Genomic DNA, 23,730 nt, shown 5'->3' with positions numbered 1-23,730 from the left:
ACAGTAGAAACCCCCCACAAGTGACCCCATTTTAGAAACTAGACCCCCAAGGAACTTATCTAGATATGTGGTGAGCACTTTGAACCCCCAAGTGCTTCACAGACGTTTACAACGCAGAGCCGTGAAAATAAAAAATCATTTTTCTTTCCTCAAAAATGATGTTTTAGCAAGCATTTTTTTTATTTTCACAAGGGTAAAAGGAGAAATTGGACCCCAGTAATTGTTGCGCAGTTTGTCCTGAGTACACTGGTACCCCATATGAGGGGGTAAACCACTGTTTGGACACACGTCGGGGCTCGGAAGTGAGGGAGCAACATTTGACTTTTTGAATACGAGATTGGCTGGAATCAATGGTGGCGCCATGTTGCGTTTGGAGACCCCTGATGTGCCTAAACAGTGGTAACCCCTCAATTCTACCTCCAACACACCCCTAACCCTAATCCAAACTGTAGCCATAACCCTAATCACAACCCTAACCGCAACACACCCCTAACCACAACCCTAACCCCAACACACCTTTAACCCTAACCACAACCCTAATTCCAACCCTAAGGCTATGTGCCCACGTTGCGGATTCGTGTGAGATTTTTCAGCATCATTTTTGAAAAATCCGCGGGTAAAAGGCACTGCGTTTTACCTGCGGATTTTCCGCGGATTTCCAGTGTTTTTTGTGCGGATTTCACCTGCGGATTCCTATTGAGGAACAGGTGTAAAACGCTGCGGAATTCGCACAAAGAATTGACATGCTGCGGAAAATATAATGCAGCATTTCCGCGCGGTATTTTCCGCACCATGGGCACAGCGGATTTGGTTTTCCATAGGTTTACATGGTACTGTAAACTGCTGCGAATCCGCAGCGGCCAATCCGCTGCAGATCCGCAGCCAAATCCGCACCGTGTGCACATAGCCTAATTCTAAAGGTATGTGCACACGCTGCGGAAAACGCTGCGGATCCGCAGCAGTTTCCCATGAGATTACAGTTCAATGTAAACCTATGGGAAACAAAAATCGCTGTACACATGCTGCGGAAAAACTGCACGGAAACGCAGCGGTTTACATTCCGCAGCATGTCACTTCTTTGTGCGGATTCCGCAGCGGTTTTACAACTGCTCAAATAGAAAATCGCAGTTGTAACACCGCAGTGAAATGCGCAGAAAAAACGCGGTAAATCCACCATAAATCCGCAGCGGTTTAGCACTGCGGATTTATCAAATCCGCAGCGGAAAAATCCGCAGAGGACCAGAATACGTGTGCACATACCGAAACCCTAACCCTAGTCCTAACCCTAGCCCTACCCCTAGCCCTAACCCTACCCCTACCCCTAACCCTATTCTAACATTAGTGGAAAAAAAAAATTCTTTATTTTTTTTATTGTCCCTACCTATGGGGGTGACAAAGGGGGGGGGGTGATTTATTATTTTTTTATTTTGATCACTGAGATATAATCTATCTCAGTGATCAAAATGCACTTTGGAACGAATCTGCCGGCCAGCAGATTCGGCGGGCGCACTGCGCATGCGCCCGCCATTTTGGAAGATGGCGGCGCCCAGGGAGAAGATGGACGGACCCCGGCAGGATCGGAAAGTATGATGGGGTGGGGGGATGCACGGGGGGGGGGAGGGGGGGAGATCGGAGCATTGGGGGGGTGGATCGGAGCGCGGGAGGGGTGGAACGGAGCATGGGGGGGTGGAACGGAGCACGGGGGCGGGGGGGTGGAACGGAGCACAGGGGGGGGGTGGATCAGAGTGCAGGGGGGGTGATTGGAGCACGGGGAGGGTGATCGGAGCACAGGGGGGAGCGGACAAGAGCACGGGGGGAGCGGAGCACAGGACGGAGGGGAGCCGGAGCAGTGTACCGGACAGATCGGAGGGCTGGGGGGGCGATCGGTGGGGTGGGGGCACATTAGTGTTTCCAGCCATGGCCGATGATATTGCAGCATCGGCCATGGCTGGATTGTAATATTTCACCAGTTATAATAGGTGAAATATTACAAATCGCTCTGATTGGCTGTTGAAAGTGAAACTGCCAATCAGAGCGATCGTAGCCACGGGGGGGTGAAGCCACCCACCCTGGGCTAAGCTACCACTCCCCCTGTCCCTGCAGATCGGGTGAAATGGGAGTTAACCCTTTCACCCGATCTGCAGGGACGCGATCTTTCCATGACGCCACATAGGCGTCATGGGTCGGATTGGCACCGACTTTCATGACGCCTACGTGGCGTCAAAGGTCGGGAAGGGGTTAAAATGTTCTTATTTATTTATGAACAGTAATGTGTATGCAGAGAGCGTATTACAATATTCACTGACTGCCATCTTCTGCCGTCATGCGGAGAGGTAGGGCTTAGGGCCTACGGACATACACCTTCTGATGGTAAGGTTGGGCTTGACTGCTAGCAGACACCAAGCACCACTCCGGGGCAGTCTCTGAATTCACCGATCCACCCAGACGGCGCACAGCGTCCACCCCCAAACCGAAACCAAGGTATAGCAAGTGATCACTGGAAACCACCCAAACTAAGACGTGAGTGCTTATAACAGAGAAGAGTGGAGAAATCAGAACAGCTGATAACTCAGGACAGAAAGCTTGCAACAACAGAACATGGGAAATTTGCATAGCTAAGTGGAAAACAAATTAGATAGAGCCAGTGCAGAAGTGCGTGTAGCCAAATACTGCGATCTTCTGACCTCTGAAATAGAGGAGACCACTCCGTGTCACAGTACCCCTGTGACAGTAACCCCCTTTTAACAGTGGACTCCAGACCCTCAGGACCAGGTTTATCTGAATGTGAGACATGAAAGGACCGAACCCAATTTGATCGCATGAACATCAGATGCTGTTACCCACATTCTCTCCTCAGGACCTTCCAATGCACAAATACTGAAGTGACTGGCATACAAAGCGAGAGTCAATCTTAGCTATCTGAAACTGCAGATTCCAATTAACAATTGCCGATGAAGGTGACGTGTGAAGAAACCGGATTATATCTTAATCACCCAGATGACTATTTTTAGCAAACCAAGAAGAATATGCTGTTATCTATACTTTTGCTTGTGCAAGCCTGTAATAATGACTTGTAAGCTGATATTTCATATAACATATTGTGCGCTTATCTTTGTTGACTAGTGATGTTTGCTGATATGCTAATTATGAATTGTATTATGGAGCCAGTTTGTTGACTTCGAAAACAGGGAGGGAAAACCTATGCCAATAGATTAAATAATCAAGTAATGCGACTTGATCTCATTACCATTGTTCCCTTTATCTTGATACTGGTCTGAAGGACACTGGGTAAATCTAAAAATAGGTTACATGCCTTTGTATAAAGAGACTCAGAGACAGAGAGACAAGGGGAGAGACAGCCAGAGATCCTGCCAAGACACATACATCCAAAGGATCAGATACAGGACAGCAGCCAATATCATGGCACAATCACGAGGGACACGGACCTATCATTCTACAGGAAACAACCTAGGGGTTTTCGGCTCCGGTTGGAAGAATACAGATCTGCTCCATTGACCATCGCTGGACCATGGATACGTTTGTTGAAAGCCAGGATTGGGACCAGCTGGTCGCCTGGCTCCATAGAGAGTCTCCATGGAGAGTTTATACGGTTCAATCCAGTTGACACGTTCTCTTCAACAGGAAAGCGAAGTAGATCCAGCCAGTGCAGGCATGCGTGTAGCCAAAAGCTGTGATCTTCTGACCCCTGAAATAGAGGAGACCACTCTCTGTCACGGTATCCCTGTGACAGGCAGTTACTTTCTCAGTTCAGGTCTTTGAGAGTCAGAATGAGCCTAGGGAGTCTTGTTATGATTCTCAAAGACCTGAACTGAGAAAGTAACTGCTGCTCCACACAAAAGACGCGGTGATTCGGAAGGTCACAAATTCGGTTATGTGGTGCTAGAGTGGCCCGGAGCCCTGCTGAAGACGGCATAAAATGATGATGGGCGAATATTGTTTTACAGTATCTGCACACACAATACTTTTTGCTAATAGATGGGAAAATCAAACACTGATGTTACTTTGAAAAGTAACTGTTTTACTGTTTGTTTTTTTCAATAATAGGTTTCATTTTTATTTCAGAAATCGACAGTTAAGCTTTAAGGCCTACATGATACAGGCCTACCTGGGTGATAATTTCCATTTAAAACATTGTGCTATGTAAATCAAAGGACAACAAACATCTTTCAGGCGTTTAAATAACATATAGTATACAAATTGTCTCTTCAGAGAGGAAGAGGACTTGAAGTCTAGTGCCACCTATTGGAAAAATATAGTTCTTACCGATAACGGTATTTCTCTGAGCCCATGACGGCACCACGGAGAGAGGGGATCCGCCCACCAAGGACAGGAAACCTACGGATAAAAAGGCGGTACCAATCTCCTGCATCAGTTGTTTACATAGATAACGATGGGAGACTACTAAGACATTTGTAAAATTTTAACTGTTTAGCCAGTGGCGTAGGAAGGGGGGTGCGGGGGGGGGGGGCGGTCCGCCCCGGGCGGCACAATGCGGGGGGCGGCCGGCGCTGCAGGAGAAGAAAAAAAAAGACGCCCCTTTAAATCTTCGGGCGGCGCCGTCCGCCGCCACCACCAGCTCCCCCCACCCCCGCCCCCGCCCCCCGCTCTAATACTCACCTCTCCTGGTTCCTGCGGCTTCAGCGTCCTCTGACTCTGCGACGTCTCAGAGCAGAGGGCGCGATGACGTCACTACTGTGCGCGCCGCTCAGCCCCTCTGTCCTGAGCGTCGCAGAGCAGGAGAGACGCTGACTGCACCGGACCTGCGCTAGGAACGGGAGAGGTGAGGATTTTACTTTTTTTTTTCCTTTATGTCTGACTGTCTGGGGGCAATGCTGGACACACTGGGGCAATACTGGAGAGCATGGGGCAGATTGCTGGACACACTGGGGCAATACTGGAGACCATGGGGCAGAATGCTGGACACACTAGGGCAATACTGGAGACCCTGGGGCAGAATGCTGGACACACTGGGGCAATACTGGAGACCATGGGGCAGAAATATGCTGGACACACTGGGGCAATACAGGAGACCATGGGGCAGAATGCTGGACACACTGGGGCAATACTGGAGACCATGGGGCAGATTGCTGGACACACTGGGGCAATACTGGAGACCATGGGGCAGAATGCTGGACACACTGGGGCAATACTGGAGACCATGGGGCAGAATGCTGGACACACTGAATACTGGAGACCATGGGGCAGATTTAAGGACACATTGAGGAAATGCTGGAGACCCTGGGGCAGACTTCTGGACATACTGGGACAATACTGGAGACCATGGGGCAGATTGCTGGACACACTGGGGCAATACTGGAGACCATGGGGCAGAATGCTGGACACACTGGGGCAATACTGGAGACCATGGGGCAGAATGCTGGACACACTGGGGCAATACAGGAAACTATGGGGCAGATTGCTGGACACACTGAATACTGGAGACCATGGGGCAGATTTCAGGACACATTGAGGCAATGCTGGAGACCCTGGGGCAGACTTCTGGACATACTGGGGCAATACAGGAGACCATGGGGCAGATTGCTGGACACACCGGGGCAATACTGGAGACCATGGGGCAGAATGCTGGACACACTGGGGCAATACAGGAGACCATGGGGCAGATTGCTGGACACACTGGGGCAATACTGGAGACCCTGGGGCAGATTTCTGGACACATTGAGGCAATGCTGGAGACCCTGGGGCAGACTTCTGGACACACTGGGGCAATGCTGGACACTGGGGCAGATTGCTGGACACACTGGGGGTAATATGCTGGACATACTGGGGCAATGCTGGACACTGGGGGTAATATGCTGGACACACTGGGGCAGACTGCTGGACACACTGGGGAAAGGCTAGACACTGTGGCAGATTGCTGGACACACTGGGGGCAGTGCTGGACATACTGGGACAGATTGCTGGACACACTGGGGGTAATATGCTGGACACACTGGGGCAGATTGCTGGACAACATGGGGGTAATATGCTGGACACACTGTGGCAGATTGCTGGACAACATGGGGGTAATATGCTGGACACACTGGGGGCAGGACTTGAGGCATGGGCAGAATGTAGATACGGGGCATGATTGGAGACATGGGGCAGGATTGGATCATGGGGCAGGATGGATACGATGGAGGCTGGTGGGGCAGGATGGGGAGATCATATGGGGTAGAATGGATACTCATGAGGGCAGGATGCGAGAACATATGGCTGGAGCCAGGAATGAGATAAACGGGGCCAGGGTGGGGAATAGTGTTACCATAGGGGATAATTAAGGGATATTATTACTGCAGTGATGTATTTATTTTATTTTTTGAGTATACTGTTTTAAATGGGGGGGCGGTCCTGTTACTGTGCAGAGTGACACTATATCACCTTTTTTTCTTCATGTGATGTAATGTAGAAGTTGTGAAAAATTAAGTAATGTGTTCTGCAAGCGGAGCTCGAGATAACTTATTTCCTGCAGAAACGAGTCCTGGCTGGAAGGAATGATGGCGGTCTGTGCTGGATGAAAGATGAAGGACTTCACCTAGAGACGTCACTGGTGAGTCAGTGTTACCTATACACTGACACTATACACTGTATACTATATAGAGGTCCTGTGTATAATGTCACCAGTGATCTCTGTATTACCTCTACACAGACACTGCATACTAAGTACAGATCTCCTGTGAATACTGGCACTTATGGTGATAGTATTGTGGTTTTTTTTTTATTACTGATCAGTATTGTAGTATTCAGTCACTATGTGGTGGTAATATGTGGTCTGGAAATGGTGTTGTGGTATTTGTCCCTTGTATGTAGTATTATTCGGTCACTATGTGGCCTGGTCATGGTGTGGTGGTATTAAGTCACAGGTGTGGCATGTGGGGGTGACACCATTAGGCCCAGTTTAAGTTCTACAAAACAGGAAAACCATTTTTGGTAACCTTTGTGTGTATTGAGCCGGGGGGGGGGGGGGGGGCGCCAAACTCGGGAACAGCCCCGGGCGGCAAAAGCTCTAGCTACGCCTCTGTGTTTAGCATAACAAGATACCGCGTGACTTTAAACTATAAATGGACTATGGCACTATTTCAATGTGTGCACCCATAAGTGAAGGGAGGGAATGTACGGGTGCCGTCATGGGCTCAGAGAAATACCGTTATCGGTAAGAACTATATTTTTCTCTGATCGCCCATGACGGCACCACGGAGAGAATTGCATAGATAGTACATTCAGGGGGGGACCACCGCCTCCAGAACCCTTTTACCAAAAGTAAGGTCTGAAGAGGAGATTAGGTCCAATCTATAGTGCCTATAGAATGTGGATGGTGAGGACCAGGTAGCAGCTCTACATATCTGGTCTATGGAAGCTCCGGCCTTCTCCGCCCAGGAAGTTGCTACTGCCCTCGTTGAGTGAGCCTTAACCTCCCCGGGAACGGACATCCCACTTGCTGAGTATGATAGACTGATGGCGTCTGTAATCCATCTTGCTATGGTGGCTTTAGATGCTTTTTTCCCCTTCCGGGGACCCTGGAAACACACAAACAGAGAGGAATCCTCCCTACTCTCTCTAGTGACTTCTAGGTAGTGTAAGAGACATCTTCTTACATCTAGTGTATGTAGTGTTTGTTCCTCCTTGTTCTTAGGGTTAGGGCAGAAGGAGGGGAGAGATATCTCTTGAGACCTGTGAAATTTTGAAGCCACTTTCGGGAGATATGCTGGGTCTGTTTTTAGGACAACCCTGTCCTCTAGAAATTGTGTGTGAGGAGGGTTGGCTGAAAGAGCCTGTAAGTCGCTGACCCTACGGGCAGAAGTGAGGGAGACTAATAGAGCTGTTTTGAGAGATAGCGTTTTTATTGTAGATTCATGTAATGGTTCGAATGGAGGACTGGTCAGGGCTTTAAGGACCAAGTTTAAGTCCCATTGAGGAACCACTTTTACTGGCAGAGGCCTCGATCTTCCTGCTGCCCTAATGAATCTAGAGACCCACCTATTTGAAGCTAAGTCAAAATTAAATAGGGCTCCTAATGCTGCCACGTGAACTTTTAGGGTACTGGTGGCTAAACCCATATCCAACCCGTTTTGTAGGAACTCTAATATGGAATTAAGGGGGATCTCTTTCCCTATTTTTGCACCTGAAAAGGACAGAAACTTTTTCCATATTTTGCCGTACTGTTTTGTTGTAACCGGCTTCCTACTTTTTAACAGAGTTGACATTAACCCCGAAGAGAACCCTCTGCTTTCTAATATTTTCCTCTCAAGAGCCAGGCTGTCAAGTGCAAGTTCTTGACTCGTGGATGACAGATTGGGCCCTGTGACAACAGATTCTGGAGGTCTGGTAATACCTAAGGGTCGGATATTGACATCTTCCTCATCCATGAGAACTAAGGTCTCTTCGGCCAGAACGGAGCAATTAAAATGACCAGCGCCCCGTCCTCCCGAATCTTCCTCAGTACTGCTGGAATCAGAATGAGGGGAGGAAAGGCATAGACCAGATGGTGACCCCAAGGAATCAGGAACGCGTCCACAGCTACTGGGTTCCCCAGGGGAGATAGGGAGCAAAAGGAGGCTACTTTTTTGTTTAAATGGCTCGCGAAGAGATCTATTTTGGGAACACCCCATTTTTGCGTGATCTGGGTAAATATCTCTGGATTTAGTTCCCATTCCCCCTGTTTTAGGCTGGAACGACTGAGGAAGTCTGCCTTGTAATTGTCTACCCCCTTTATGTGTAGGCTTGTCAGGGATAGAAGGTTGTTCTCGGCTAATTGAAGGATCGAGTTGGCCACTTCCATTAGGCTTTTGGAACGGGTACCCCCCTGATGGTTTATGTAAGACACTACCACCCGATTGTCCGACATCACCCTTACATGGTGAGATTGAAGGACTCCCGAGAATTCCTGAAGGGCAAATTTTACTGCCAGGAGTTCCTTCATATTGGAGGAATTGTTTGCAAGGGAAGGAGACCAAATGCCCTGAGCTACCAAGTCGCCCAGATGAGCCCCCCACCCTGAGGGGCTTGCGTCCGTGGTTAGGACCTTTGATATCGGGATTACCCATGGGACTCCCTGGGAAAGATTTCCCTGCAACGTCCACCAAGTCAGAGAGTGATTGGTGCGAGGAGATAATGTTAACCGCCCGTCTAAATGCTCTCCTAGGAGGATTTGCTCTGATAGTAGCTGCCATTGGAGATCTCTTGAATGTAGTTGGGCCCACTGGACCGCAGGGATGCAAGAGGTCATAGAGCCTAACAGGGACATGCCCTGACGGAGAGTTATAGAGGGGAGAGATTGTATTCTTGACGCTAAGCTCATTATCTTTTGTATTTTGCTCTCTGGGAGCCGGCATTCCATTTTCCTGGAGTCTAGAGTGAGACCTAGGTACTCCTGAACCTGAGAAGGCACCAATCTGGATTTCTCTAGGTTTATTAGCCAGCCCAGGTTTTTTAGAGAATGAATCACTAAATCTAGTTGATTCTTGCAATGTTGCGGGGAGGAGCCTATCACCAGAAAATCGTCCAGATATGGTACGATCAGGGTGTTTTCTTCCCTGAGGTGAGCCATTACCTCCGCGACCAGCTTTGTAAAAACCCTCGGGGCTATTGCTAGGCCAAATGGTAGGGCTGTGAACTGGAAGTGGCTTAGGACTCCCTTGATGTGGATTGCCATTCTGAGGAATCTTTGGTGATCCTTGTGTACTGGGACGTGATAATATGCGTCCTTCAGGTCCAGGACCACCATGAAGCATTGAGGAAACAGCATTTTGATTGATGATTTTATCGTTTCCATCTTGAATGCCTGAACCTCTAGGTAATTGTTTAGGTTCCTCAAATTGATAATAGTCCTGAAGGAACCATCTGGTTTCTTTCTCAGGAATAGAGGGGAATAGTACCCTTGCCCTCTTTCTTGAGGGGGAACTTCCAGGAGTACTCCTTTTTTTTACTAACCCCACAATCTCGTTCTCTAATGTTAACTGCTCTTCTGCCGAGGATCTTGTAGATGTTATCTTGAAAGAGGGACGAGGGTACCTCTTGAATGTTAACCTCAGTCCTGATTTTATGATGTTTAAGATCCATTGACTGGAGGTAATCTTTTCCCAGGCTGGGAGAAAGAGAGATAATCTCCCTCCCACCTGGGGCGAACCTTCATTGTGGAGGTTTCTTGCTGTTATTGAGGTTTTTGTTGAAGATAAATCCTTTATTCTTATTCTTCTTATATTCCCACTTCCCCTGGCCTCTCCCTGGGTTCTTACGGAAAAACCTCTTGTTCCGAAAGGGCTTCCTATAAGAGGGGAGACCCAGAGAGGGGAAGGACTTTTTCTTGTCCCCTGCTTTTTCCAGGATGTCATCTAGAGTCGACCCGAACAGAAACTCTCCTTCACAAGGGATGGTACACAGTTTCGTTTTCGTCTGCAGGTCACCTGGCCAATTCTTAAGCCAGAGGGCGCGCCTGGCCGCATTAGCAAACACTGCTGCTCTGGCGGATAGCCTGATGGAGTTGGCCGAGGCGTCAGCTAGGAAAGCCGCGGCCCCTCTCATTACGGGTAATGTGTTCAGAATTGAGTCCCGGGAAGTTTTCCCCTTTAATTGACTCTCTAGTTGGTTCAGCCAGATCATCAGCGAGCGTGAAGTACATGCTGCTGCAACTGCCGGCTTCAGGCCTCCTCCTGCTGCCTCCCAGGAACCCTTGAGAAAGGCATCTGCCTTCTTGTCCATGGGGTCTTTTAGAACCCCCATGTCCTCAAACGGGAGGGCGAATTTCTTTGAGGCTTTAGCAATTGCTACATCTAATTTGGGGGCCTTCTCCCAAAAGGAGCACGATTCTTCCTCAAAGGGGTATTTCCTTTTTGGCGTTAAGAGAGTCTTCCTCATGGGCTTCTTCCATTCCTTCTTAATTAAGGCTGCGATTGCTTCATTAAGCGGAAAAGCTCTTCTCTTTTTCTGTTCTAGGCCCCCAAACATGATGTCTTGTACTGTTTTTTTTAGGATGGGAGTCTACCAACCCCATGGTACTTCTCACCGCCTTTATGAGGCCATCAGTATCCTCTAGAGGGAAACAGTTATGTCCCCCTGAGGAAGAAGTAGATGATGCAGATGAGTCGGAGGAGACGGAGGACATTGAACTCTCACTATCACTTTCGGATTTTGAGACTGGAGATGGGGACCTGTGATTGGTCTTTCTCCTTTTTTTCCCACTTTTTAGTGACCTAAAGGTGTCCTCCACTTGCTCTTTAATTAGGCTTTTAAGATCTGTTGCAAACCCTGGAAGGTTTTCAGATACAGTCTGCTGAATGCAAGTATTGCATAGTCTCTTATCCCATGTAGGTGGAAGATCCTCTCTACAGATGGCGCAACTTTTGTGCTTAGTTTTAGCTACGCTTTTCCTCCCCTAAAAGAGACAAATAACACTCTTACTGTCTCTGACATTCACGAAGATCCACTTACCACCTCCAGGACCCATAAATACCGGTTGGGGGTTCTCTGCCTCTGGCTTTCTCCCCGACGCCGTACTGGACTCCTTACTGTGTTGAGACCTTTGGCGTTCTTTGCTGGTGTCCTGGTGCCCTTTCTGCTGTCGCCTTTTTTGCTGCTGCTGCTGTGGCGATGCTACAAGTGGAGGTGATTCAGGCAAAGGTGATGCCGGGTCGCTAATACTGCTGCTGGTCTGCGGATGCTGCCTTGAGACTTGGCTGAGCTGGCGCTCCTCCTCTTGAGGCTCCTGCTTATTACTGCAGAGCCACTGGGAGGATATGGATTCTACTATTTGAACCCTCCCGCCGCTCCCCGCACCTGCGCAGTAGCGACCGCTCCCACAGAGGAGCGCCGAACGCCGGCGCCTGCGCAGTAACTCTGTCATACACTGTGCCAGAAGCGCTCTAGCGGCCATCCCGCCGGCGCCTGCGCAGACCGCGCCAAGCGCCCGGCCGGAGCCCCGCCGGCGCCTGCGCAGCGCACCAGGCGCCCGGCCGGAAGCCCCGCCGGTGCCTGCGCATACCGGCGCACGAGCACATCGGCGCCTCTCGCGAGACCAGCCTAGATCCCGGGCATGCGCCGAACTTTCAAGATGGCGCCCGGGAAGCAGATATGGCGCTGCTGACCGGCGCCCCCGATCCTATGCAGTCCCTGTAGCGCTTACTCTGCACGCCCGATGGCGGTGCAGCGTGCAGACTTATGCTTGTTTTAGGGAGGGTCGCGCTGCACCTCCCGCAACCACAGAGGGACCCCCCTGGATGTTGCCGCTGCTGCATCTTACCTGGGGAGGTGACCGCGAACTCCTTGTCACCTCCCCAGCACACCCTGTCGGCCCACTGGCTCCCAGCGGTGGCGCTTCGGGTCACCACCCTAGCCGAGGCAGAGGTACCCCAGCTGCCTGAATCGGACTGGTTGGCCCCGGAATTCCAACGACGACTGGTAAGTCCGTAGGTCTCCCATCAAGGACAGGAAACCAACTGATGCAGGAGAGTGGTACCGCCTTTTTATCTGTAGGTTTCCTGTCCTTGGTGGGCGGATCCCCTCTCTCCGTGGTGCCGTCATGGGCGATCAGATAAATAGCAATCATACAAGTCAATATCGACCCTTTAACGAGCCTTGCCATATAACTTAGGATAAAAGCCAAACCAGAACCTCAATTTGCAGATAGTGTTTCAGGATATTGCCCCTCATCAGTGCAAAGTATGAGATCTGATTTGGCTAGGTGAGAAGCTTAAGACTGGGATCTAAGGTGTAATGTTTCTCCTTGTGGAGCCAGGGTAAGAAGATTTATAGGCTATGCAATGCTTTGCATGGCCTATAAGTGTTGCTACCCTGGCATGTCACTCTCCACAAGGAGAAATGTTACCTCCTTAGACCTGAATATATAGGGATCAGAAACACAAATGCCACAACCACAAGCTGACATGACAGGTGGCCCGATATTGCCATGTGTTAGACCCCATAAAAGTTTGTGCTATCTGATGTCTATATTACAGCACACAGCAAGTACTTCGGCTTTTTTTGTTTTTGTAAATTGGCATGTCATACAAAAACAACAGTCTGCCAAAGTAGTGACTGCCGAAAATCAAATCGATACTATAGATTTAGTAATCCTGCGAGCACCAACATCAAATGGAAAACGAAAAAACAGCAAAGTACCTTTAGAAAAAATCTTTTATCTGTCCTCGCTGGATTATAAGAAGCCAAATATCCAGCTATGAGCAGAAACTTGGAGTAATAAGGCAGCTCTACATGTGCATGTGCCGACAGCCCTGGGAAGACAGGACGCAGCATAAAGGTACAAGTCACCAACGTCAGAGCGGATCTGTAGGAAATGAATTGCGCACAAGTCACCTTTCAGCTGTGAGGCCTCTCGGTCTTCTTGCTGCATTTTTTCCCACTGAGAGCTGAGGAAAAAGAATATCAAATGATAACGGAGCTGTAAAAGAATTCCTAAGACATTATTTCTGATAAAAGAAACGCGTCTTTCCCCCACTAACAGATGAGAAGTTACCTACTACCAGAGGGGTCTATTCACAATCCCACCCCCACAGAGCCACTGTCAGATGGAGCACAGGGATGAATATTCTGATTCAGGATAACATGAAATATAAACAAGTTTTTCTCCACAAACATCTCTTTAGGACAAGGGCAGCGATGGCATCATTTTCAAAGACTTTGGGGGCAGATTCATTGAGAATGAAGTTTTGAATGCAAGATGCACTGGAGGAAGATGCGCCACAGTTCATTGCATGTAAATTGTAATAAATTTGTCCACCACTTTTCGAAAAGTTGAAGGAGTTGGAGTAAACTACAATTGAGCAAGAAGATTTGCAGAACCCCACATAGATATCTACGTGGCCGCCAGACCAGCGCTCTGAGAACTTCCAACTACTTGCCGGCATCCTCAGCGCCTCTTCTGATTCGTATAGCTAGTGCAACATCATGCAAATCTTTTTTGCTCAACTCTAATAAAAACACCAAAATTAAGATTCACTAAAAGGTTTGCTCCAGAAAATGTATCAAACATAAGAAAACCAACAGCTCACCACACTGTACTGGGGTCATCCGGGGCACTCAGCAGCTTGAGATGTCAATATAATCTAGTAAGAGGGAAGCCGGCACTCCGTCCTTCGTGAGAAAACTATGTTTTATTGCAACTTTATTCCATAAGTTCTAAAAGTACTGAACACAGGTCGTCAAACATCTAACCTGTTCCGAAAGGCATCAGATATGTGATGATCTGTGTTCGCTGGTTTTAATGAGTACGGAAAAAAGTTACAATGAAACACGGAGTTTTCTCAAGAAGGACGAAGTGCCAGCTTCTCTCTTACTGGATGTTCAATGAATCGGGGTCTTAGTCTTAGGGATCTTTGTCAGATCCACAGAACATGCCACAAATACCTGGCATAATGTCCAGCTAGACAAGGTCCCAGAGGAGAAACTTACAAATATTAAGTATTTATGGCATAGCCATAAGTGTCTAAAATGGGAATATTCATTTATGGGATTTACCAAAGCATATAGCAAGAGAAAAAAAAACAAAAAGCCAATTATCCTCAACATTATTTGGGGTCCAACTCCCATTATTTGGGGTTCCACTGCTGTGACCCACTTTATGTCTTAAAATTCTTGTTCAACACGATCCAAGGACTTACTGTGACACATTAATAACAGGGTGAATACCTTGAGATCTCTCGGAGATAAACAGTCTGCATCGCCTTCTTCAAATGTGGCTCAATATTCCTCCATAGTTTGTGTGTCTCCGTTTCCTTTACTAGAAACATAAAAATAAAGCTGTCAGAATAATCTCCTGGCAGAGAGTTGGTACCGGATGTTATAACCAAGGCGTTCTGTGAAAGGTGGTGGCATTTCCATGACTCGCAGTAAACTCTAAGGGATCGCCCACACACTGCATTTTTTTCTGTGTGTTTTTGCAAATCTGCAGCATGTCATTTCTTTTAGCGTTTTTGCAGCATTTATCATCAAAAGGGAAAAAATATATGTAAAAATACACAAAATGTAAGCAATAACTCCCATATTTTACACAGCATTATTACAAGACCTGGCAAAAATTATGTAATCGCCGGCCTTGGAGGATGTTCACTCATTTGTTTAAATTTTGCAGAAAAAAAAGCAGATCACAGACATGGCACAAAACTAAAGTCATTTCAAATGGCAACTTTCTGGCTTTGAGAAAAACTATAAGAAATCAAGAACAAAAAATGTGGTAGTCAGTAATGGTTACTTTTTTTAACCAAGCATAGGGAAAATATTATGGAGTCACTCAATTGTGAGGAAAAAATTATTTACTCACTCTGTAAATTTTCATACCCAAAACTAACACCTGCATCAAATTAGATCTGCTCGTTAGTCTGCATCTAAAAAGGAGTGATCACACCTTGCAGAGCTGTTGCACCAAGAGGACTGGCATGAATCATGGCTCCAATATGAGAGATGTCAATTGAAACAAAGGAGAGGATTCTCAAACTCTTAAAAGAGGGTAAATCATCACGCAATGTTGCAAAAGATGTTGGTTGTTCACAGTCAGCTGTGTCTAAAATCTAGACCAAATACAAACAACATGGGAAGGTTGTTAAAGGCAAACATACTGGTAGACCAAGGAAGACATCAAAGCGTCAAGACCGGAAACTTAAATCAGTATGTCTCCAAAACAGGAAATGTACAACAAAACAAATGAGGAACGAACGGGTGGAAACTGGAGTCAACGTCTGACCGAACTGTAAGAAACTGCCTAAAGGAAATGGGATTTACATGCAGAAAAGCTAATCGAAAGCCATCATTAACACCTAAACAGAAAAGAACAAGATTACAATGGGCTAAGTAAAAGCAATCGTGGACTGTGGATGACTGGATGAAAGTCATATTCAGTGATGAATCACGAATCTGCATTGGGCAAGGTGATGATGCTGGAACTTTTGTTTGGTGCTGTTCCAATGAGATTCATAAAGATGACTGCCTGAAGAGAACATGCAAATTTCCACAGTCATTGATGATATGGGGCTGCATGTCAGGTAAAGGCGCTGGGGAGATGGCTGTCATTACATCTTCAATAAATGCACAAGTTTATGTTGATATTTTGGACACTTTTCTTATCCCATCAATTGAAAGGCTGTTTGGGGATGATGAAATCATTTTTTCAAGATAATAATGTATCCTACCATAGAGCAAAAACTGTAAAAAAACATTCCTTGAAAAAAGACACATAAGGTCAACGTCATGGCCTGCAAATAGTCCGGATCTCAATCCAATTGAAAATCTTTGGTGGAAGTTGAAGAAAATGGTCCATGACAAGGCTCCAACCTGCAAAGCTGATCTGGCAACAGCAATCAGAGAAAGTTGGAGCCAGATTGATGAAGATTCCTGTGTGACACTCATTAAGTCCATGCCTCAGAGACTGCCAGCTGTTATAAAAGCCAGAGGTGGTGCAACAAAATACTAGTGATGTGTTGGAGTGTTTTTTTGTTTGTTTTTCAGGATTCCATATTTTTTTCCTCAGAATTGAGTGATTCCACAATTTTTCCCCTATGCTTGGTTAAAAAAGTAACCATTACTGACGACCACATTTTTTGTTCTTGATTTCTTTTAGTGCTTCTTAAAGCCAGAAAGTTGTCACTTGAAATGACTTTAGCTTTGTGCCATGTCTGTGATCTGCTTTTTTTTTCTACAAAATTAAACAACTGAATGAACATCCTCCAAGGCCGGTAATTCCATAATTTTTGCCAGGGGTTGTATTACCAACACTTGCTGCAGAAAAATCAACTGCAAAATACTCAACATGTGCACATACTCTGAGGCTGAAGCACATAAATGCTGCCAGATTCGGGGGCATGGGATCTTACTGCCCACCTAGCTTACATTTATGATATATCCCGTACAGTATGCTTAGATACTTACTTTACTACTTGACTGTTAGTGTAAGGCCATGTTCACACGTTGAGCATTTTGTCAGTATTTTACCTCAGTATCTGTAGCCAAAACCAGGAGTGGGACAGTCAGAGGAAAAAGTATAATAGAAACACGTCACCCCTTCTGTATTTATCACCCACTCCTGGTTTAGGCTTACAAATACTGATGTAAAATACTGACCAAATACTGACGTTCTCCAGAATAAAACAGTCAGTAGCAGAGCGGTTGAGACTAATCTACAACAGACCACGGATCATACATTGCCATCTTCCCTTACACAAATCTAGTGTTGGATGGCGGACTCACCTTCTCCTCTAACCACTGGTTCACTAAATTTTGCAAAGTTTAACGCGGCCTGTGTGAGACACAAGAAGAGTAAATGTACTTCATACACACACGAGGAATAAAGACAAACACTAGAAAATACACGGAAAACGAGCACTACATTTTATCTCCATACGGCCATGATTTCACATGGGGGCTACAAAGGTTATTTTTCTGTTGTCCAAAAAAGAAAAAAAAACGTGGCATGTTGCATCAGATTATATATTAGGAGCTATTCTTCCCAAGAAGCGCCAAGCAGGAAGCCCCCAGGAAGCTTTGTTCTGTCTTTCACCCTGTGCATATACATCTGAAGTATGAAGGAGGTCTAGAAGTTTTTAAACAACCTACACCAAACTGCAAGTGTGAGCGGGACCTAATTTGGGATAGTGTCAGTACTCTGTACAGCGCCGGTCCAGAGAGTGCTTGGAGCTAATGAGGCATAGGCATTTCATACATTGCTGATCTATGATGACATGTTCCCTATAGAAGCATTGCTGCAAGGGGAAAGAAGCTTTAAAATCGGAGATCTGAAAAGATCTTGGATTATCTCTGTTGCATTTATACAGAATCCAACAGGACAACAAGTCACAGAATGCCTCCTTACCATAAGATAGTCACTAATCACCTGCTGACTACAGCATTAATGTTTCCAGCACAGGCAGACACATACATGCACTTATTAGAATGTTTCCAGCACAGACACATGCACTCATCAGAAGGCTCACAAGAATGTTTCCAGCACAGACACATGCACTTATCAGAAGGCTCACCAGAATGTTTCCAGCACAGACACATGCACTTATCAGATTATCAGAAGGCTCACCAGAATGTTTCCAGCACAGACACATGCACTTATCAGATTATCAGAAGGCTCACCAGAATGTTTCCAGCACAGACACATGCACTTATCAGAAGGCTCATCAGAATGTTTCCAGCACAGACACATGCACTTATCAGAAGGCTCACCAGATGCCTCAGCTCCTTTATGTCCCTGCAGACAGTGTAGAAAATGCCCAGCAGAATATTGATGTACGACGCGTAGAATTCAGCAGCGTATTCTTCAGGGTGATCGCTGGACAAAATCTTCTGCAGTTCGGCTAAGAGATCGGCCAAAAGATGAGTATTATAACATACCTACATCTAAAAGAGACAAGCAGTACAGCAGCTCCGATGGTGACAGAGACAGAAGTGCATCCCTGTGTGCCCGGCATCAGCGACACTGACCGATGGGCAGCGCAGCAGCAGAAGACCCAGGTACACTACTGTGAGCGCAGGGCGGCAACCCAGGTAGCTAAGGCCCCAAAGTCACCTAAACTGGACAGATGAAGCTTGGGGAAAGACATTCTTTGAAGAATTGTTGTGGCATCACACAAATGGTCTATACCACAGATACCCACCTAAGGAATATTATGAAATCAAATAAAAAAATAAAATAAAAAAAACCTTAAAAGTTGTCCCCTTTCAGAAAACCCCAGGCCCCAAGCACGGCTTGTTATAAAAAAAATAGGGATTTTTGTGTGTACTCACCGTAAAATCCTTTTCTCCGAGCCACTCATTGGGGGACACAGGACCATGGGTTATGCTGCTGTCTCTAGGAGGCTGACACTAAGCTGAGACAAAAAAAGGTTAGCTCCTCCCCTGCAGTATACACCCTCATGCTGGCTTCCAGAGACCCAGTTCAGTGCAAAAGCAGTAGGATAATAAGAACAATATATCAAAAAACATTAGAATATAACCTGTCAAACAACAGTCAAAGACTAAAAAAGATAAGCCGTAAGGCTACCAGGGTGGGTGCTGTGTCCCCCAATGAGTGGCTCGGAGAAAAGGATTTTACGGTGAGTACACACAAAAATCCCTATTTCTCCTTCGCCTCATTGGGGGACACAGGACCATGGGACGTCCCAAAGCAGTCCCTGGGAGGGAAACAATACAACCAAGTAACTCCGTGTACCATCTGACTACAAATGCGCAATGGCCGCCTGCAGGATACACCTGCCAAGGGCCGCGTCCGCAGAGGATTGGATGTGAACATTGTAATGCTTTGTGAAGGTATGCAGGCTGGACCACGTTGCGGCCTTGCAAACCTGCTCCGCTGTTGCCTGGTGCCGGATGGCCCAGGAAGCACCCATCGACCGAGTGGAGTGTGCTCTAATCCCCGCCGGGATAGGACTGCCCCTGACCCGATAGGATTCCTGGATAGCAGATCGGATCCATCTGGCTATCGTGGATTTAGACGCAGCCAAACCCTTTCTGTGACCCACCGGGAGCACAAAAAGGGCGTCCGATTTTCTGAAGTGCGCCGTTCTGGAAATGTACCTCCTGAGGGCCCGTACCACGTCCAGAGTATGGAGAGCCTTCTCGACCCTATGTTTGGGCTGCGGACAAAAGGAGGGAAGAATGATGTCCTCGTTAAGGTGGAAAGATGAGACCACCTTTGGAAGAAATGCCGGAGAAGGACGTAGGACTACCTTGTCCTGATGAAAGGCAAGGAAAGGTGCCTGGCAGGATAGAGCGGCGAGCTCTGAAACCCTTCTGATGGACGTCACCGCTACCAGGAAGGCGACCTTCCAAGAGAGGACAGAGAGCGGAACGTCTTGAAGGGGTTCGAACGGAGGTTCCTGGAGAACCCCCAGGACCAAGTTGAGATCCCAGGTCTCCAACGGCATCCTGTAGGGAGGAACAACATGGGAGACTCCCTGAATGAAAGTCTTGACCTGAAGGTTGGTGGCGATCCTACGCTGGAACAGCACGGATAAGGCTGAGATCTGACCTTTAAGAGAGCTCAAGGCCAAACCGGAATCCACACCAGACTGAAGGAAATTCAGGATACAAGGGATAGAGAACACGAGCGGAGGGTACCCTCGGAGCCTGCACCATGAGAAGAAGGTCTTCCAGACGCGGTGGTAGATAGAGGCGGAAGACGCCTTGCGAGCACTTAACATGGTGGGAATGACCTGCTGAGAGAAACCGGCACGAGTTAGAATCCAGGTTTCAACAGCCACGCCGTTAAACGTAGGGCCCCTGAGCTCTGATGGTAAATCGGTCCTTGGCGAAGTAGGTCTGGGCGGTCTGGCAACCGCAAGGGAACGTCGGCTACGAGCTGGACGAGTTCCGCGTACCACGCGCGACGAGGCCAGTCTGGAGCGACCAGAATGACCGGAACTCCCTCCGTCTTGATCTTTCGGATTACCTTCGGCAGTAAGGGAAGGGGAGGGAACACGTATGGGAGCTGAAACTGATGCCACGAAGAAATCAGCGCGTCCACTCCTATGGCCTGGGGATCCCGAGAACGTGCAATGAAGTTGTGGACCTTGGCGTTCAATCTGGACGCCATCAGATCCACGTCCGGGGTGCCCCAACGAAGACAGATCTGTTGGAAAACCTCTGGGTGGAGTTCCCACTCCCCCGAGGCAAGACCCTGGCGGCTCAGGAAGTCCGCCGCCCAGTTCTCGACTCCCGGGATGTGCACCGCGGAGATGATGGAGTGGTTGGTTTCGGCCCAACGAAGGATGAGGGAGACTTCCCGCATCGCCGCCCTGCTGCGGGTACCCCCCTGGTGGTTGATGTAAGCCACCGCCGTGACGTTGTCCGATTGGACTCGTATTGGGTGACCCGCGAGCAGAGCGTGGAAGTGACTCAGTGCAAGTCTGATAGCACAAATCTCTAGAATGTTGATGGGGAGTCTGGATTCCCGAACAGTCCAACGGCCCTGGGCAGAGTGGTGAAGAAACACCGCCCCCCAGCCAAGAAGACTGGCGTCGGTGGTCACCACTAACCAGCGGATCGGAAGGACTTCCCCTGGCGAAGAGATGGGCCCAGGGTCCACCAAACGAGAGATTGTCTGACCCTTGGGGACAGGGGACAAAGGGGGGGGGGGGGGGGGGGGAGTCGAGAGAAAAAAAACTCCTGTCCCAGTTGTCCAGCAGAGCCTGTTGCAAGGGGCGAAGATGGAGTTGAGCAAAGGGAACCGCTTCGATTGCCGCAACCATCTTTCCCAGGATCTTCATGGCGAACCGAATGGTTCGCGGGCGAGAATGGCAGAGCGTACGGGCCCCCTGTTGGAGCGCTTGGGCCTTGGACCGAGGAAGCAAGACCAGCCCCCTTGAAGTGTCCAGGATCATTCCCAGAAAGGAGATCCGACGGGCAGGAACGGGAGAGGACTTGTCCAAGTTGATCAGCCAGCCCAGGCGTGAAAGAGAATCCAGGGTAATGTGGACGCTTGACTCGCAGGCTTGGAAAGACGGGCCCTTTATGAGGAGGTCGTCTAAGTACGGTAACACGACGACTCCTCGAGAGTGAAGAATGGCCATGACAGCCGCCATGACCTTGGTGAATACCCTGGGCGCCGTGGCGAGGCCGAAGGGTAGGGCCGTGAACTGGAAGTGATCCTCCAGAATGGCAAAGCGGAGGAACCTCTGATGAGGCGGGAAAATCGGGATGTGAAGATTAGACATCAAGGATGCCTATCGAGGCCAAGAATTCCCCTCTTTCCATGGAAGAGATGACCGATCTGAGCGATTCCATCCTGAAGTGCCGGACTCTTACGCACTTGTTCAGGAGCTTCAGATCCAAAATGGGACGCACTTTCCCGTCCTTCTTTGGCACGACGAAGAGGTTTGAGTAGAAGCCTTTGAACCTCTCGTGTTCCGGGACCGGAACAATGACCCCGCTCTGGCGGAGGGAGTGGATGGCGCAAAGAAGGGCGCGAGACTGAGCTCCCGAACTGGGGAGACGAGAGGGGAAAAACCGAGTTGGAGGAGGAGAGGAGAACTCTATCTTGTAGCCAGACGATACCAGATCCCTGACCCATTCGTCGTGAACGACGGAGAGCCAGGCTTGCTGAAAAAGGAGTAGACGTCCGCCTACTCTGATGGTATCGACTGGCGCCGTTCCCAAGTCATTGAGACGGGAATCTGGGGGGTCTCGAACCTCTGGTTCTGGGCTGCCTCGGTTTTCCGCGCCAGGAAGGATTAGGCCTGAAGGATGGACGAGCGTCTCTGTCTGCGCGGGCGGAACGGTCCGATCTGGGAAGACCAGTGGGATTGGACCAGGCTGAGCTGGTACGAAAACGAAAGTAAGGCTGGCGCTGGAAGGCCGCCTTGGGCCTCTGTTGGGGAAGAAACTTGCTCTTTCCCCCTGTGGCGTCGGAAATAAGCTGGTCAAGCTTTTCGCCGAAAAGACGCCCGCTTTGAAAAGGGAGAGAGATCAGGGATTTTTTAGAGGAAGAATCTGCGCGCCAATCTCTGAGCCAAAGAGCCCTTCTAATAGCGATGGCGTTGGAAGCCGCCGATGCTGCGCAATTCGCCGCGTCGAGGGATGCGAACATCACATAATCACTGGCCATGGCTAACTGCTTAGCTAGGTCATCCATTTCAGAGGGGAGATCCTGCTCATTAATGGATTTCGCTAGAGCATCCGCCCAGGAAACCATAGCCTTGGTCACCCAAGCCGCGGCGAAGGAGGGAGACAGGGAAGAGCCAGAGGCTTCGTACACTGACCGAGCTAGAGAGTCTATCTGGCGTTCAGTGGGGCTCTTAATTGAAGCGCCCTCCGGGACTGAAAGAAGAGTTTTAGAAGCCAGGCGCGAGACCGGCGGATCTACAGTAGGGGGATCCGTCCAGTCTTTCACGAGATCAGCTGAGAAGGGATACTTGGAAACCAAGTCCTTCTTACCCGTGAAGCGCTTGTCTGGGCGCTCCCTGTGACGCCTGACTATATCCAGGAAGGCTGGATGAGAGGCAAAAGATTTGTGAGAACGTTTGGTTCTGGAAAAAGAGACCGCGTGTTCCGGAGCGGAATTAGAGTCGTCATCCACCTTAAGTGCGTGATTGACTGCTACAATGAGGGAGTCAACCGTAGCTCTGAACTCCGGAGCCTCCGGGTCCAAAGATATCTCGGACTCATGTTCAGAGTCTTGAACGCTGCGAGCCCCCAAAGAGGGAGAGCGAGAGGTGGAGCTGCCAGAGTCTGAGTGGCGAGGTGAACGCTCAGGAGAGGTAGTACGGATCCGTTTTCTGGATGACCGTGCCTCTTTAAGAGGAGAGCGGCCCCTGCTGGCCGACGATTCCCCTGCTATGGAGGGATCTCTTAACACCTGTAACGGATTGCCTCGTTCCCCGGGAGGATTTTGAATGGATTTGATGGCGTTAGCTAAAAAATCCACGGACTGTGAAAGCGAGGCGACCCACGGGGGGGGGACTAGGTACGCCGGAGTCGGTGGCGGTGGAGGGCTCCTGGGCACATGGAGCATCGCAGGCAGAGCAGAGGGGAGAGCTTTGAGGCCTGGGAAGTGGGGCCTGGCAGGTGGTACACGCAGAAAAAAAGGTCGTATGCACCTTAGAGGATTTTTTAGACCTTGACTGCGACATGATTCTAATGCAAAAAAAAAAAAAAAAATCACAGGGTCTATAAAATGTAACCGAGCCTGAGAGGGCGGCGCTGCAGAGGAGAGCTAACGATGTCTCCTTACCCCGGTCCTGTGTCCCGCTGTCCAGGGAAGACGAA

At 48.7% G+C, this 23,730-nt stretch overlaps 1 protein-coding gene across 3 annotated transcripts in view; it reads right to left on the bottom strand.

The window, feature by feature from the left end:
* Positions 1-23,730, bottom strand: part of ORC5 (origin recognition complex subunit 5) — a 64,555-nt gene that overhangs the window by 11,130 nt on the left and 29,695 nt on the right. The window contains exons 7-12 of one of the 3 annotated variants that reach the window (XM_069731447.1): positions 18,193-18,323; positions 17,209-17,257; positions 14,659-14,749; positions 13,327-13,379; positions 13,132-13,244; positions 4,285-4,356 (exon numbers count right to left, since the gene is read on the bottom strand). In XM_069731447.1, the coding sequence (XP_069587548.1) occupies positions 4,285-4,356; positions 13,132-13,244; positions 13,327-13,379; positions 14,659-14,749; positions 17,209-17,257; positions 18,193-18,323 (509 nt within the window). The remainder of the gene's footprint in view (positions 1-4,284; positions 4,357-13,131; positions 13,245-13,326; positions 13,380-14,658; positions 14,750-17,208; positions 17,258-18,192; positions 18,324-23,730) is intronic. The other 2 variants (XM_069731448.1, XM_069731449.1) reach the window with 2 other exon arrangements.

This window comes from Ranitomeya imitator, chromosome 6, assembly GCF_032444005.1.
Source record: "Ranitomeya imitator isolate aRanImi1 chromosome 6, aRanImi1.pri, whole genome shotgun sequence".
NCBI lineage: Eukaryota > Metazoa > Chordata > Amphibia > Anura > Dendrobatidae > Ranitomeya > Ranitomeya imitator.
The sequence above is the reverse complement of the archived record's forward strand: the minus strand, read 5'-3'. Positions and strand labels throughout refer to the sequence as shown.